Source organism: Oncorhynchus mykiss, chromosome 5, assembly GCF_057628025.1.
Source record: "Oncorhynchus mykiss isolate SJ-2025 chromosome 5, ASM5762802v1, whole genome shotgun sequence".
Lineage (NCBI taxonomy): Eukaryota > Metazoa > Chordata > Actinopteri > Salmoniformes > Salmonidae > Oncorhynchus > Oncorhynchus mykiss.
The window spans coordinates 7,119,648-7,136,040 of record NC_143026.1 but is presented as its reverse complement, the minus strand read 5'-3'; the positions used below and the strand labels follow the sequence as shown (position 1 = coordinate 7,136,040).

General features: G+C 45.6%; 1 protein-coding gene across 2 annotated transcripts in view; it reads left to right on the top strand.

Annotated features, from left to right (window-relative positions):
• Positions 1-15,985, top strand: part of LOC110523130 (ras-specific guanine nucleotide-releasing factor RalGPS1) — a 306,441-nt gene extending 290,456 nt beyond the window's left edge. For both annotated transcript variants that reach the window (XM_036976684.2, XM_036976683.2), the window contains 4 exons: positions 6,998-7,090; positions 7,522-7,627; positions 10,049-10,140; positions 10,366-15,985. In XM_036976684.2, coding sequence (XP_036832579.1) covers positions 6,998-7,090; positions 7,522-7,627; positions 10,049-10,140; positions 10,366-10,395 — 321 coding nt within the window. In that variant the 3' untranslated portion in view covers positions 10,396-15,985. The remainder of the gene's footprint in view (positions 1-6,997; positions 7,091-7,521; positions 7,628-10,048; positions 10,141-10,365) is intronic.
• Positions 15,986-16,393: the final 408 nt, after the last annotated feature.

The following is a 16,393-nucleotide window of genomic DNA, read 5'->3' as shown; positions in this document are numbered from 1 at the left end:
GACTCCTGGTCCAAGGTAAGGAGGGATGTTTCCACTGTCTGACTCCTGGCCCAAGGTAAGGAGGGATGTTTCCACTGTCTGACTCCTGGTCCAAGGTAAGGAGGGATGTGTTTTCTGTCTGACTCCTGGTCCAAGGTAAGGAGGGATGTGTTTTCTGTCTGACTCCTGGTCCAAGGTAAGGAGGGATGTGTTTTCTGTCTGACTCCTGGTCCAAGGTAAGGAGGGATGTGTTTTCTGTCTGACTCCTGGTCCAAGGTAAGGAGGGATGTGTTTTCTGTCTGACTCCTGGTCCAAGGTAAGGAGGGATGTGTTTTCTGTCTGACTCCTGGTCCAAGGTAAGGAGGGATGTGTTTTCTGTCTGACTCCTGGTCCAAGGTAAGGAGGGATGTGTTTTCTGTCTGACTCCTGGTCCAAGGTAAGGAGGGATGTGTTTTCTGTCTGACTCCTGGTCCAAGGTAAGGAGGGATGTGTTTTCTGTCTGACTCCTGGTCCAAGGTAAGGAGGGATGTGTTTTCTGTCTGACTCCTGGTCCAAGGTAAGGAGGGATGTGTTTTCTGTCTGACTCCTGGTCCAAGGTAAGGAGGGATGTGTTTTCTGTCTGACTCCTGGTCCAAGGTAAGGAGGGATGTTTCCACTGTCTGACTCCTGGTCCAAGGTAAGGAGGGATGTTTCCACTGTCTGACTCCTGGTCCAAGGTAAGGAGGGATGTGTTTTCTGTCTGACTCCTGGTCCAAGGTAAGGAGGGATGTGTTTTCTGTCTGACTCCTGGTCCAAGGTAAGGAGGGATGTGTTTTCTGTCTGACTCCTGGTCCAAGGTAAGGAGGGATGTTTCCACTGTCTGACTCCTGGTCCAAGGTAAGGAGGGATGTTTCCACTGTCTGACTCCTGGTCCAAGGTAAGGAGGGATGTGTTTTCTGTCTGACTCCTGGTCCAAGGTAAGGAGGGATGTGTTTTCTGTCTGACTCCTGGTCCAAGGTAAGGAGGGATGTGTTTTCTGTCTGACTCCTGGTCCAAGGTAAGGAGGGATGTTTCCACTGTCTGACTCCTGGTCCAAGGTAAGGAGGGATGTGTTTTCTGTCTGACTCCTGGTCCAAGGTAAGGAGGGATGTGTTTTCTGTCTGACTCCTGGTCCAAGGTAAGGAGGGATGTGTTTTCTGTCTGACTCCTGGTCCAAGGTAAGGAGGGATGTTTCCACTGTCTGACTCCTGGTCCAAGGTAAGGAGGGATGTGTTTTCTGTCTGACTCCTGGTCCAAGGTAAGGAGGGATGTTTCCACTGTCTGACTCCTGGTCCAAGGTAAGGAGGGATGTGTTTTCTGTCTGACTCCTGGTCCAAGGTAAGGAGGGATGTTTCCACTGTCTGACTCCTGGTCCAAGGTAAGGAGGGATGTGTTTTCTGTCTGACTCCTGGTCCAAGGTAAGGAGGGATGTTTCCACTGTCTGACTCCTGGTCCAAGGTAAGGAGGGATGTGTTTTCTGTCTGACTCCTGGTCCAAGGTAAGGAGGGATGTGTTTTCTGTCTGACTCCTGGTCCAAGGTAAGGAGGGATGTGTTTTCTGTCTGACTCCTGGTCCAAGGTAAGGAGGGATGTGTTTTCTGTCTGACTCCTGGTCCAAGGTAAGGAGGGATGTGTTTTCTGTCTGACTCCTGGTCCAAGGTAAGGAGGGATGTGTTTTCTGTCTGACTCCTGGTCCAAGGTAAGGAGGGATGTGTTTTCTGTCTGACTCCTGGTCCAAGGTAAGGAGGGATGTTTCCACTGTCTGACTCCTGGTCCAAGGTAAGGAGGGATGTGTTTTCTGTCTGACTCCTGGTCCAAGGTAAGGAGGGATGTGTTTTCTGTCTGACTCCTGGTCCAAGGTAAGGAGGGATGTGTTTTCTGTCTGACTCCTGGTCCAAGGTAAGGAGGGATGTGTTTTCTGTCTGACTCCTGGTCCAAGGTAAGGAGAGATGTGTTTTCTGTCTGACTCCTGGTCCAAGGTAAGGAGGGATGTGTTTTCTGTCTGACTCCTGGTCCAAGGTAAGGAGGGATGTGTTTTCTGTCTGACTCCTGGTCCAAGGTAAGGAGGGATGTTTCCACTGTCTGACTCCTGGTCCAAGGTAAGGAGGGATGTGTTTTCTGTCTGACTCCTGGTCCAAGGTAAGGAGGGATGTGTTTTCTGTCTGACTCCTGGCCCAAGGTAAGGAGGGATGTTTCCACTGTCTGACTCCTGGTCCAAGGTAAGGAGGGATGTTTCCACTGTCTGACTCCTGGTCCAAGGTAAGGAGGGATGTTTCCACTGTCTGACTCCTGGTCCAAGGTAAGGAGGGATGTGTTTTCTGTCTGACTCCTGGTCCAAGGTAAGGAGGGATGTGTTTTCTGTCTGACTCCTGGTCCAAGGTAAGGAGGGATGTGTTTTCTGTCTGACTCCTGGTCCAAGGTAAGGAGGGATGTGTTTTCTGTCTGACTCCTGGTCCAAGGTAAGGAGGGATGTTTCCACTGTCTGACTCCTGGTCCAAGGTAAGGAGGGATGTGTTTTCTGTCTGACTCCTGGTCCAAGGTAAGGAGGGATGTGTTTTCTGTCTGACTCCTGGTCCAAGGTAAGGAGGGATGTGTTTTCTGTCTGACTCCTGGTCCAAGGTAAGGAGGGATGTGTTTTCTGTCTGACTCCTGGTCCAAGGTAAGGAGGGATGTGTTTTCTGTCTGACTCCTGGTCCAAGGTAAGGAGGGATGTGTTTTCTGTCTGACTCCTGGTCCAAGGTAAGGAGGGATGTGTTTTCTGTCTGACTCCTGGTCCAAGGTAAGGAGGGATGTTTCCACTGTCTGACTCCTGGTCCAAGGTAAGGAGGGATGTGTTTTCTGTCTGACTCCTGGTCCAAGGTAAGGAGGGATGTGTTTTCTGTCTGACTCCTGGTCCAAGGTAAGGAGGGATGTTTCCACTGTCTGACTCCTGGTCCAAGGTAAGGAGGGATGTGTTTTCTGTCTGACTCCTGGTCCAAGGTAAGGAGGGATGTGTTTTCTGTCTGACTCCTGGTCCAAGGTAAGGAGGGATGTGTTTTCTGTCTGACTCCTGGTCCAAGGTAAGGAGGGATGTTTCCACTGTCTGACTCCTGGTCCAAGGTAAGGAGGGATGTGTTTTCTGTCTGACTCCTGGTCCAAGGTAAGGAGGGATGTGTTTTCTGTCTGACTCCTGGTCCAAGGTAAGGAGGGATGTGTTTTCTGTCTGACTCCTGGTCCAAGGTAAGGAGGGATGTGTTTTCTGTCTGACTCCTGGTCCAAGGTAAGGAGGGATGTTTCCACTGTCTGACTCCTGGTCCAAGGTAAGGAGGGATGTGTTTTCTGTCTGACTCCTGGTCCAAGGTAAGGAGGGATGTGTTTTCTGTCTGACTCCTGGTCCAAGGTAAGGAGGGATGTTTCCACTGTCTGACTCCTGGTCCAAGGTAAGGAGGGATGTGTTTTCTGTCTGACTCCTGGTCCAAGGTAAGGAGGGATGTGTTTTCTGTCTGACTCCTGGTCCAAGGTAAGGAGGGATGTGTTTTCTGTCTGACTCCTGGTCCAAGGTAAGGAGGGATGTTTCCACTGTCTGACTCCTGGTCCAAGGTAAGGAGGGATGTGTTTTCTGTCTGACTCCTGGTCCAAGGTAAGGAGGGATGTGTTTTCTGTCTGACTCCTGGTCCAAGGTAAGGAGGGATGTGTTTTCTGTCTGACTCCTGGTCCAAGGTAAGGAGGGATGTGTTTTCTGTCTGACTCCTGGTCCAAGGTAAGGAGGGATGTGTTTTCTGTCTGACTCCTGGTCCAAGGTAAGGAGGGATGTTTCCACTGTCTGACTCCTGGTCCAAGGTAAGGAGGGATGTGTTTTCTGTCTGACTCCTGGTCCAAGGTAAGGAGGGATGTGTTTTCTGTCTGACTCCTGGTCCAAGGTAAGGAGGGATGTTTCCACTGTCTGACTCCTGGTCCAAGGTAAGGAGGGATGTTTCCACTGTCTGACTCCTGGTCCAAGGTAAGGAGGGATGTGTTTTCTGTCTGACTCCTGGTCCAAGGTAAGGAGGGATGTTTCCACTGTCTGACTCCTGGTCCAAGGTAAGGAGGGATGTGTTTTCTGTCTGACTCCTGGTCCAAGGTAAGGAGGGATGTGTTTTCTGTCTGACTCCTGGTCCAAGGTAAGGAGGGATGTGTTTTCTGTCTGACTCCTGGTCCAAGGTAAGGAGGGATGTGTTTTCTGTCTGACTCCTGGTCCAAGGTAAGGAGGGATGTTTCCACTGTCTGACTCCTGGTCCAAGGTAAGGAGGGATGTGTTTTCTGTCTGACTCCTGGTCCAAGGTAAGGAGGGATGTGTTTTCTGTCTGACTCCTGGTCCAAGGTAAGGAGGGATGTGTTTTCTGTCTGACTCCTGGTCCAAGGTAAGGAGGGATGTGTTTTCTGTCTGACTCCTGGTCCAAGGTAAGGAGGGATGTGTTTTCTGTCTGACTCCTGGTCCAAGGTAAGGAGGGATGTGTTTTCTGTCTGACTCCTGGTCCAAGGTAAGGAGGGATGTGTTTTCTGTCTGACTCCTGGTCCAAGGTAAGGAGGGATGTGTTTTCTGTCTGACTCCTGGTCCAAGGTAAGGAGGGATGTTTCCACTGTCTGACTCCTGGTCCAAGGTAAGGAGGGATGTGTTTTCTGTCTGACTCCTGGTCCAAGGTAAGGAGGGATGTGTTTTCTGTCTGACTCCTGGTCCAAGGTAAGGAGGGATGTTTCCACTGTCTGACTCCTGGTCCAAGGTAAGGAGGGATGTGTTTTCTGTCTGACTCCTGGTCCAAGGTAAGGAGGGATGTGTTTTCTGTCTGACTCCTGGTCCAAGGTAAGGAGGGATGTTTCCACTGTCTGACTCCTGGTCCAAGGTAAGGAGGGATGTGTTTTCTGTCTGACTCCTGGTCCAAGGTAAGGAGGGATGTTTCCACTGTCTGACTCCTGGTCCAAGGTAAGGAGGGATGTTTCCACTGTCTGACTCCTGGTCCAAGGTAAGGAGGGATGTGTTTTCTGTCTGACTCCTGGTCCAAGGTAAGGAGGGATGTGTTTTCTGTCTGACTCCTGGTCCAAGGTAAGGAGGGATGTTTCCACTGTCTGACTCCTGGTCCAAGGTAAGGAGGGATGTGTTTTCTGTCTGACTCCTGGTCCAAGGTAAGGAGGGATGTTTCCACTGTCTGACTCCTGGTCCAAGGTAAGGAGGGATGTGTTTTCTGTCTGACTCCTGGTCCAAGGTAAGGAGGGATGTGTTTTCTGTCTGACTCCTGGTCCAAGGTAAGGAGGGATGTTTCCACTGTCTGACTCCTGGTCCAAGGTAAGGAGGGATGTTTCCACTGTCTGACTCCTGGTCCAAGGTAAGGAGGGATGTGTTTTCTGTCTGACTCCTGGTCCAAGGTAAGGAGGGATGTGTTTTCTGTCTGACTCCTGGTCCAAGGTAAGGAGGGATGTGTTTTCTGTCTGACTCCTGGTCCAAGGTAAGGAGGGATGTTTCCACTGTCTGACTCCTGGTCCAAGGTAAGGAGGGATGTGTTTTCTGTCTGACTCCTGGTCCAAGGTAAGGAGGGATGTGTTTTCTGTCTGACTCCTGGTCCAAGGTAAGGAGGGATGTGTTTTCTGTCTGACTCCTGGTCCAAGGTAAGGAGGGATGTGTTTTCTGTCTGACTCCTGGTCCAAGGTAAGGAGGGATGTGTTTTCTGTCTGACTCCTGGTCCAAGGTAAGGAGGGATGTGTTTTCTGTCTGACTCCTGGTCCAAGGTAAGGAGGGATGTGTTTTCTGTCTGACTCCTGGTCCAAGGTAAGGAGGGATGTGTTTTCTGTCTGACTCCTGGTCCAAGGTAAGGAGGGATGTGTTTTCTGTCTGACTCCTGGTCCAAGGTAAGGAGGGATGTGTTTTCTGTCTGACTCCTGGTCCAAGGTAAGGAGGGATGTTTCCACTGTCTGACTCCTGGTCCAAGGTAAGGAGGGATGTGTTTTCTGTCTGACTCCTGGTCCAAGGTAAGGAGAGATGTTTCCACTGTCTGACTCCTGGTCCAAGGTAAGGAGGGATGTGTTTTCTGTCTGACTCCTGGTCCAAGGTAAGGAGGGATGTGTTTTCTGTCTGACTCCTGGTCCAAGGTAAGGAGGGATGTTTCCACTGTCTGACTCCTGGCCCAAGGTAAGGAGGGATGTGTTTTCTGTCTGACTCCTGGTCCAAGGTAAGGAGGGATGTGTTTTCTGTCTGACTCCTGGTCCAAGGTAAGGAGGGATGTGTTTTCTGTCTGACTCCTGGTCCAAGGTAAGGAGGGATGTGTTTTCTGTCTGACTCCTGGTCCAAGGTAAGGAGGGATGTTTCCACTGTCTGACTCCTGGTCCAAGGTAAGGAGGGATGTGTTTTCTGTCTGACTCCTGGTCCAAGGTAAGGAGGGATGTTTCCACTGTCTGACTCCTGGTCCAAGGTAAGGAGGGATGTGTTTTCTGTCTGACTCCTGGTCCAAGGTAAGGAGGGATGTGTTTTCTGTCTGACTCCTGGTCCAAGGTAAGGAGGGATGTGTTTTCTGTCTGACTCCTGGTCCAAGGTAAGGAGGGATGTGTTTTCTGTCTGACTCCTGGTCCAAGGTAAGGAGGGATGTGTTTTCTGTCTGACTCCTGGTCCAAGGTAAGGAGGGATGTTTCCACTGTCTGACTCCTGGTCCAAGGTAAGGAGGGATGTTTCCACTGTCTGACTCCTGGTCCAAGGTAAGGAGGGATGTTTCCACTGTCTGACTCCTGGTCCAAGGTAAGGAGGGATGTTTCCACTGTCTGACTCCTGGTCCAAGGTAAGGAGGGATGTGTTTTCCCACTCGTTCCTCCTTTTCTCTATTAATTGAATGTTTTCTTACTGTTATACCATACTGTAGTGATCAAGGAACAAGTTGTTCATTGTAAGTTATTCTTATAGTCAACACTGTCGTGTGTGTGTGTGTGTGTGTGTGTGTGTGTGTGTGTGTGTGTGTGTGTGTGTGTGTGTGTGTGTGTGTGTGTGTGTGATTGTTCTCCAGTTGTCATCGTGGACACGCTTTTGGATCACTCTGTCTGGTTCGACGCTGACGTTCTACGGGGCCAAAGCCTTGAGGGCCTCCGAGAGGAAGCATGTGAGTGAGACCGTTGGCGTATTCACTAGGAAGCAAATGGACGGAACAGGGAGGGACTACGTTGAACTAGTCCAATAAGACTCTTCAGTTTTTGTTGCCCAACGTTTTCAGTTGCAAAATGTTTTGCTACGGGTGTGCACTAATGAATACACTCCTGAAGAACCTGTCTACTGCTGGTGTTTTCTCTCAACACAAACTAAATAGTGGTCCTAATGGTCACAATGTTCAGTTTACTAGAATGAAATGTAGGGAAAACAATGTTCAGTTTACTAGAATGAAAGGTAGGGAAAACAATTGAGTAGCAAATAAATAAATGTGAGTAAAAATGGAAAAAGACTTTTTTGGATCAACAATAACCAAACAAACGCTGTCCTCTAGAGGCAGAAGGCTGTGTTGTTTTCATTACTCACTTCATCACATCTTCCCTGCAGTACAAATCTTCAGCCTGTAAGAAGGTGTGTGTAACGGGCTGGATGGTTGTCCTGCCTGACGACCCGGCTCGACCGAACATCTTCCACCTCAACGACCCGGATAAAGGTTAGACTCGGAGACCATTTTGGGGGGGGGGGGAATGTTGTCCAGGAGAAATTGTATTAGTTTAAAATATTTTTTTCCCCCAAAAAAATTTGGCAGACAATATACAGTAGCTCAGTATTTTGTATGATTTATTTTATACTTGTCTTTAACAAGGGATCCAATCATTCTGGATGTGACTGTATATTAATATATGTGTTGATCCCAGGACATATTGCTGGATGTCTGAGGCATATAAGGGTTTGGTTTTCTAGCGCACATTTATTCAAAAGGCACTCGCACATCTGAGCAATCTAATTTGCAGGTGCCATGGCAACAGTTGAACAAGATGAAGGACAAAGGAAACCGCACACTGCTCTTGATAGCGTCACTGCTCTTGATAGCGTCACTGCTCTTGATAGCGTCACTGCTCTTGATAGCGTCACTGCTCTTGATAGCGTCACTGCTCTTGATAGCATCACTGCTCTTGATTTCGTCACTGCTCTTGATAGCGTCACTGCTCTTGATAGCGTCACTGCTCTTGATAGCGTCACTGCTCTTGATTTCGTCACTGCTCTTGATTTCGTCACTGCTCTTGATTTCGTCACTGCTCTTGATAGCGTCACTGCTCTTGATAGCGTCACTGCTCTTGATAGCGTCACTGCTCTTGATAGCGTCACTGCTCTTGATAGCGTCACTGCTCTTGATAGCGTCACTGCTCTTGATTTCATCACTGCTCTTGATAGCATCACTGCTCTTGATTTCGTCACTGCTCTTGATAGCGTCACTGCTCTTGATAGCGTCACTGCTCTTGATAGCGTCACTGCTCTTGATAGCGTCACTGCTCTTAATAGCGTCACTGCTCTTGATAGCGTCACTGCTCTTGATAGCGTCACTGCTCTTGATAGCGTCACTGCTCTTGATAGCATCACTGCTCTTGATAGCGTCACTGCTCTTGATAGCATCACTGCTCTTGATAGCGTCACTGCTCTTGATAGCGTCACTGCTCTTGATAGCGTCACTGCTCTTGATAGCATCACTGATATTTAATAAGCTTTACCTATCGGCCACACGGCCTTCGTCAGAGCTTTTGGGAATTTTTTTAAAGTTGCACCATTATGTGGACCTGGCCCCTCCCACGTCCATTCTACACATCGAAGGGGATTGGAGGAAAAATAAATAAGTTCTACCAAATATAACAAAATGCATTTTATAAATATTACAAAAGTGTATAAATAAGGTGTATGAAACACGTCTGTAAAATCTCAATGAGGACATAGCAAGTTTTCATTAGTCATAGGGTACATCATACCAAAAACGTCAGAATAATCTACAAGAGACACAAATTTCATGTTTAAATTCATAACATAACATACATAGGCATTTCATCATTAAGTCCTTTAGGAAATAATGTCTGGAGGGTGAAAATCCCAAAACATTCTCTTTTACTCAGAGTATTATTAATATCTCCTCCCCCTGTCTGATATCTTAACTTTCTCTATGCCACAAAATCTAAAAGGTAGAAATGTCATGCTTCGTGTCATTGAAATGTACAGCGACTGGATAATCCCTGTCGTTTCTCCTGATTGAACTTTTATGTTCACTAATTCTCTGTTTGAGAGAGCGGGTGGTTTTACCGACATAACAGAGCCCACATGGACATTTAATCATGTTTAAACACTTTATCATTTTGTTGCACTGTGCGCATCCTCTGCATCCCTAACTACCATTTTTGCAAAAAGTGGGAGGTTGTGGTCAAGAAACACTGGCATATTTTATCATCGGATCCAGCTTTGCCGGCTGAATTTAAATATCCACCACGTATTGTGTATAGGAGAGGTCGCAATTTTTACGCGATAAATTGGTTCATGCCAACTGCCAGCCACAAAATAAAATTAGCCAAGATCTTTTACGGCCTCTATTAAATGGTAGCTATAAATGCAGAGGAATGCGCACAGTGCAACAACATGATAAAGTGAATATTTCTGTCACCCGCACACAGGAACACGGTTCCAAATAAATTGTTCCACCACCCATCTTATGTACATTATTACGTGTTCCACCACCCATGTTATCTACATTATTACGTGTTCCACCACCCATGTTATTTACATGGGTGGTGGATTTACATGATAAAGTGTTTAAACATGATTAAATGTCCATGTGGGCTCTGTTATGTCGGTAAAACCACCCGCTCTCTCAAACAGAGAATTAGTGAACATAAAAGTTCAATCAGGAGAAATGACAGGGATTATCCAGTCGCTGTACATTTCAATGACCTGAAGCATGACATTTCTACATTTTTAGATTTTGTGGCATAGAGAAAGTTAAGATATCAGACAGGGGAGGAGATATAAATAATACTCTCGGTCTGACCTTAATTAGCTCAAGCAAATGTTTCGGTTGTTTTAGGTCAAACTCCAAAGCCCTCTTGTTGCTTCACAGGTAATGTTTACAAGTTCCAGACGGGATCCAGATTCTCTGCAATCATCTGGCACAAAAACCTAGAAGAGGCTTGCAGGAGCTGTAGACCTCAGGTAATGTTGTCTTTCAATATATACACAGACACAACATCAATTCAATGGTAGTATATGCATTTAAAAAATGATTGAGGATGACACCAAAAATTAAATGACTGAAGTTATTTTTCCTTTCAATCTCTTGGGGAAAATGTGCCATTTCATTCTGACCACAGCTGTCAATCACCTAAGTCCTTATTGCTTCATTAATGTACTTAATGTCCTCTGCTTGTGCCTTAACAGATACCAACCAACCTAATGTCATTTGAGTAGTGGACAACCAGCCAGCTTGCCCAGTGGGGAGTTAGTGCCAAGCCCTTTTCTATGGGAGTCTAACAAACTCTGATAAAATGGTGGAACGGAGGAATTGGTTGGAATCCTATGAAATGAGTGGTGAGGAAGTGTAGAAGTGTGTGTGTGTCTGATTCTACAGACTGGGGCAGATGCTCTTTACCACTGGGGACACACACACACACACAGCAGCGTTATAGCCAAGGACTACGTGCGATGTCTCTCTTTCCAGAGCAAGGAAAACAAATATGTAAAGCCCCTGTTTCGTGTCAAAGCTTTCTCGCTTGTCGTCGTTTGTTCCGCTGCTATAAACGTTCTGAGCAAGCTCATATTTCTTTGGCCCATGTTGGGTTTTGCTTAGAAGAAAGGATTTAAAAAAATACCTGTAAATGCACAAAGTGTTAAGAGACTGTGATAAGGGGGCTTTGGGGACCAGTGACTTGGGCCCTTGGAGTATCAGCACTGCCATGGCCCCCTAACTATTTGAGCCAATGTTTCAGACCACTGTTGACTGGACACTTTGCAAAACACACGCTAGATTGATGCTCATTGTCGACCCTGGTCCTTACGTCAGGCAGTGGACTGATACTCATCGTCGACCCTGGTCCTTGCGTCAGGCAGCGGACTGATGCTCATCGTCGACCCTGGTCCTTGCGTCAGGCAGTGGACTGATGCTCATCGTCGACCCTGGTCCCTGCGTCAGGCAGCGGACTGATACTCATTGTCGACCCTGGTCCTTGCGTCAGGCAGCGGACTGATGCTCATCGTCGACCCTGGTCCCTGCGTCAGGCAGCGGACTGATACTCATCGTCGACCCTGGTCCTTGCGTCAGGCAGTGGACTTTACAGCAAAAGTCATGACTCGTTGAGTTTTCAAATAAGGGAGAAAGGACTTGGCTTTCTGAACAACTAGTTATTTAACATACAAAGGCTCAGCCAAACCTGAACCACCCCCTGCTCAGTCAAACCACACTATTTACTATAGCCATACAAACAATGTCTGCCGATTTAAAGACCCATTTTTTTTTTTTTTTAACTCCAAGTAGGTTGAGCAAGAAAAGCCTTTATCACCATTCGTCATCTCATCTGAACCAATAAAGACTTTTCTACCAATCAGAAATTAAACAAACACACAGGAAGAAGAAAAAAAAAAAACGTATGTTGCACTTTTTTGTCATAACATTTTAAGTTTGATTCACAACTTTATTGTCCATCAAAGGGGAAATGTATTTGGTCACTTGCAATGACATTCATCATCATCATCATAGAAAAGACATCACTGATTTTTTTTTTTTTTTTTTTTTCCCTCTTCTTGTACACGAACCAGCTTGAAGCTTCATTACCAGACAAAGGCTTTAGAGAAGGGTCAAGAAGATACTAGAGGGCCTCAGTTCTCTTGTGATATTCATCTGGTTGAGATTTCAGACAAGTCAGTGGGATTCAGCACCATCACTGAGTTAATTGTAAATATTTAAAAAAATATATATATATATATATTTTCGTATTTATTTTCTCTTTAGTTGTCAATGGGAAATGATGGTATGATTTCAAGGGGGACAGTTCACCCATATTACAAACTTACACCCTGTGAATGAGTTATGACAGCAATCCATGCTGTGGTTTAGTTCCCTTGGAACGGTTTTCACATGCTAACGATTTAGCAGTTGTGTCACAAATCCCATTCAAGTCATTGGACCGATATTAGCATTTTTAGCACATCATTTCCAAATTATCCAAAAGTATCTAAAATTGTTTGTGAAGCTCAGAAAAAAAGTAACTTATTGATGATTTTGAAGATGATGCACAGAAAATGCTAATATTGGTCCATTGACTTGAATGGGATTTGTGCCACAACTGCTAAATCGTTAGCATGTGGAAACCGTTCCAAGGAAACTAAACCACAGCATTGATTGCTGTCCATAGACTGCTTACAGGGTAAGGAAGCCAATATACCATTTTGTAATTTGGGTGAACTATCCCTTTAAACGACCCACTGTAAGAATGTGGCAAGAGTGCACGACAGGGCTCCTGAGCAGTCTAAAAGCACTGCATCTCAGTGCAAGAGGCGTCACTACAGTCCCTGGTTCAAATCCAGGCTGTATCACCTCCGGTCGTAATTGGGAGTCTCATAGGGCGGCGCACAATTGGCCCAGCGTCGTCCGGGGTTAGGGCTGGGGTAGGTCGTCATTGTAAAAAAAAGATTTTGTTCTTAACTGACTTGCCTAGTTAAATATAAAGGATAAATAAAATAATGATCGGAGAGGATCCTACCCTAGAGTTTACACCAACAAACCCGGTTTCCTGTCATTTTGAGGGACACGAACAAAAAAGGGGTTGACGACGCCATGAATACAAGCCAAATGCGTTGCTTCAGAAGCACAACAAGGTTACCATTTCAAACATTGATCTATGTGTGAACTTAATGTGTTTCAAAAAATGTCCAAACCAACAAACATAAGACATGACATCATATCACGTACGGCTGGAAAATAAGAACTCAAATTATTTCATGAATGAACTGGTTTTTTATTGAAGCCATAGTCTCATATTGCATCCCCTATAAGTATGCTCAATGCCAATCATCTATGATGTGACAATCATAAGGGGGAGATTTTACCCCGGGTCAAAACGGTTACCTGTGGGGTTAAAACACGTTTGGTACTAAAAAAACACCTCTGTAAAAAGTGGTTAGGACATCAACCTTGATTTCTATTTAAAGAAAAATGTTATTTTTCTGTTTTAATTAGCACCCACCAAAGTGTGAATGACTGAGCCAATCAATGAGTTGTTTAAAATATATATAATGTATTGTTTTTTGGGTTTTTTTTTAATGAAGAACTGCATTCTGAACAAAAGAGATACGAGAAACTGACTAAATAAAGGAAACGCCAACATAAAGTGTCTCAACAGGGCGTTGGGCCATTAAGAACCAGAACCGCTTCAATGGGGCGGCAGGGTAGTCTAGTGGTTAGAGCGTTGGACTAGTAACCGGAAGGTTGCAAGTTCAAATCCCTGAGCTGACAAGGTACAAATTCTGCCCCTGAACACCCACTGTTCCCTGGTAGGCTGTCATTGAAAATAAGAATTTGTTCTTAACTGACTTGCCTAGTTAAATAAAGGTAAAAAATAATTTTAAAAATGCTCCTTGGTATAGATTCAAGAAGTGTCTGGAACTCTACTGGAGGGATGCGACACCATTCCTCCACGGTAAATACCACCATTTGGTGTTTTGTTGATGGTGGTGGAAAACGCTGTCTCAAGACGCCACTCCAGAATCTCCCGGAAGTGTTCAATTGGGTTGAGATCTGGTAACTGAGACACACCCTCTTTCAACCCCTTGTTCTCCTAGTAGACCCCCTCTTTTAACCCCCTGTTCTCCTAGGAGACCCCCTCTTTCAACCCCCTGTTCTCCTTGGAGACCCCCTCTTTCAACCCCCTGTTCTCCTAGGAGACCCCCTCTTTCAACCCCTTGTTCTCCTAGGAGACCCCCTCTTTCAACCCCCTGTTCTCCTAGGAGACCCCCTCTTTCAACCCCCTGTTCTCCTAGGAGACCCCCTCTTTCAACCCCCTTGTTCTCCTTGGAGTCCCCCTCTTTCAAAGTTTTCTTCTAGCCAAGGTAGCCAAAATAATGGGCTACTGGGAATTTTTATACATGACCCTAAGCATGATGGGAAACGCTGCTCTAAGGCTGACATGACAAGAGGAAAACTGACGATGCACTACCCAATTTCCAAATTGCACCTTGTGCATTCTACTATTACAATTAACTCAGAAAACCACAGCTGAAAACCACAGTTTGCGTGTAGGTGTTTGGTGTAGTAATGCCTCTATGCTATTGTGTTCCATGGATCCACTTTTATCTAAATCCCTTCTTTTGTGAAACCAAAAGAAATTTAATGTTGGACTTAGAATTATCTGTGTAGTTTCTACAATTACCGTCCAAGTTTCAGATTGTAATTGTTTCAGGTGCATATAGAAATGTCCATGAATGTGAGCGTTATGCGCTTACACAAACTGAGTTGACTCGCGTTGCTTTTAGACTTACAGTTCTTATTCTGCCAGCTCAATGGAAAACACTTGTTTTATACTGTTGTCGTCATGACGTTGTCATATTATGTCTGCAAGTTGCACATGTCATTTATTATTACTTTATGTTGAAACATAGGTCGGTGAGGGATTTGGTGTGTGTGTGTGTGTCTGTGTCTGTGTGTGTGTGTGTGTGGCAATGATACAAATGTTTTGTAAGGCCGGTATATAATTTTTTTTTTTTAAGTTATTTGAAGATTATTCAAAGACAGATGTTCATTTTTCATAAAGACTTTTGGAAAGCAAATTGGGATGTTTCACTCTAGGTCCTCCTCCTCTCACACCTGTATTGGTGGACCAGAACTAAATTATGGGTGGGGGCACCAAATGAAGGATTAGAGGGGGGGGCAACCCAAATGAAGGATTAGGGGGGGCACCCCAAATGAAGGATTAGGGGGGCACCCCAAATGAAAGATTAGGGGGGCACCCCAAATGAAGGATTAGTGGGGTGGGGGGGGGCACCCCAAATGAAGGATGGGGGAGGCACCCCAAATGAAGGATTAGGGGGGCAACCCAAATGAATGATTAGGGGGGGCACCCCAAATGAAGGATTAGGGGGGGCAACCCAAATGAAGGATAGGGGGGGAGGGCACTAAATGAAGGATTAGGGGGGAGGGCACCAAATGAAGGATCGGGGGGTGGCACCAAATGAAGGATTAGGAGGGGGGGGGGCGACCCAAATGAAGGATTAGAGGGGGGGGGGGCACCCCAATTGAAGGATTAGAAATGTACATCCAGTATTTGATTTCTACTTGGTTTAAACACCTGAACACCAGGAATGCTAAAACACATCACTGTTTCTCTGCGTGTATTTTGTTTCAATAAAATCAATACAATTTGATGGATCGTTATAATGAAGCAGATTCAATACACATCTTCAATCATTGTCAAATGGAACGTGTGTGTGTGTGTGTGTGTGTGTGTGTGTGTGTGTGTGATATCCTGTTTGGCTGGCTCAATACCCAAAGTCTAGCCCCTGTTGAACTTGATCTAAAGCCTCTAAGGCTGGGGTTAACCGTGTGTGTAGCATGTATAGCATTACAACAGCATTCTCACATTACAAATATTACTGTAGCCTTTTCTCCTCAAATGTCAGATACATACATTGAGCATACATGTATTTGTGTCATGTACATAAAAACATTGAAGTCACTTTTTTTTGGGGGGGGGGGGGGGTTGCTATCATGTTGTTGACACTTTATTTAGTCTGCTTTCTTCTTCTGGTGATTTTTTAATTTTTTTAATTTAATTTGATACTTGTATCGGCCAGATTTTCTGTTTTGTAAAAAAAAAATAAACGTAGATATGTAATATGTTGCATGTATTTTGTGTACAACGTTTTCTGGTGTCTGTAGTGACTGTGAAAAAAATGACAACCACTCACCTGTGAATATTTTGCTAAGTTATTTGTAACTGTATGTAAGTCGCTGTATTTTTCAGCTTTTAAACGTTGACACCAATCATGAATTAAAACCATTCTGGAAAAACTGAGCCGGTGATTTCTTAATGATGACAAGGACTTTTAGAATAATTGTCTTTAGCACGTTTTGCACTCCGAAAGAGCGTATTGATTCAACTGGAAATATTGACACGTGTTAAATATGAGTGTTTGTGTGGATGGTGGTGGTGTTTTCACATGAGTATAACGCTACAAGCTTGGCACACCTCTATTTTGGAGGAGTTTCTCCCATTCTTCTCTGCAGATCTTCTCAAGCTCTGTCACTTTGGATGGGGAGCTTCACTGCACTGCTATGTTCGATCGGGTTCAAGTCCGGCCTCTGGCTGGGCCACTCAAGGACATTCCGAGACTTGTCCCAAAGCCACCCTTGCGTTGTCTTGGCTGTGTACTTAGGGTCTTTGTCCTGTTGGAAGGTGAATCTTCACCCCGGTCTGAG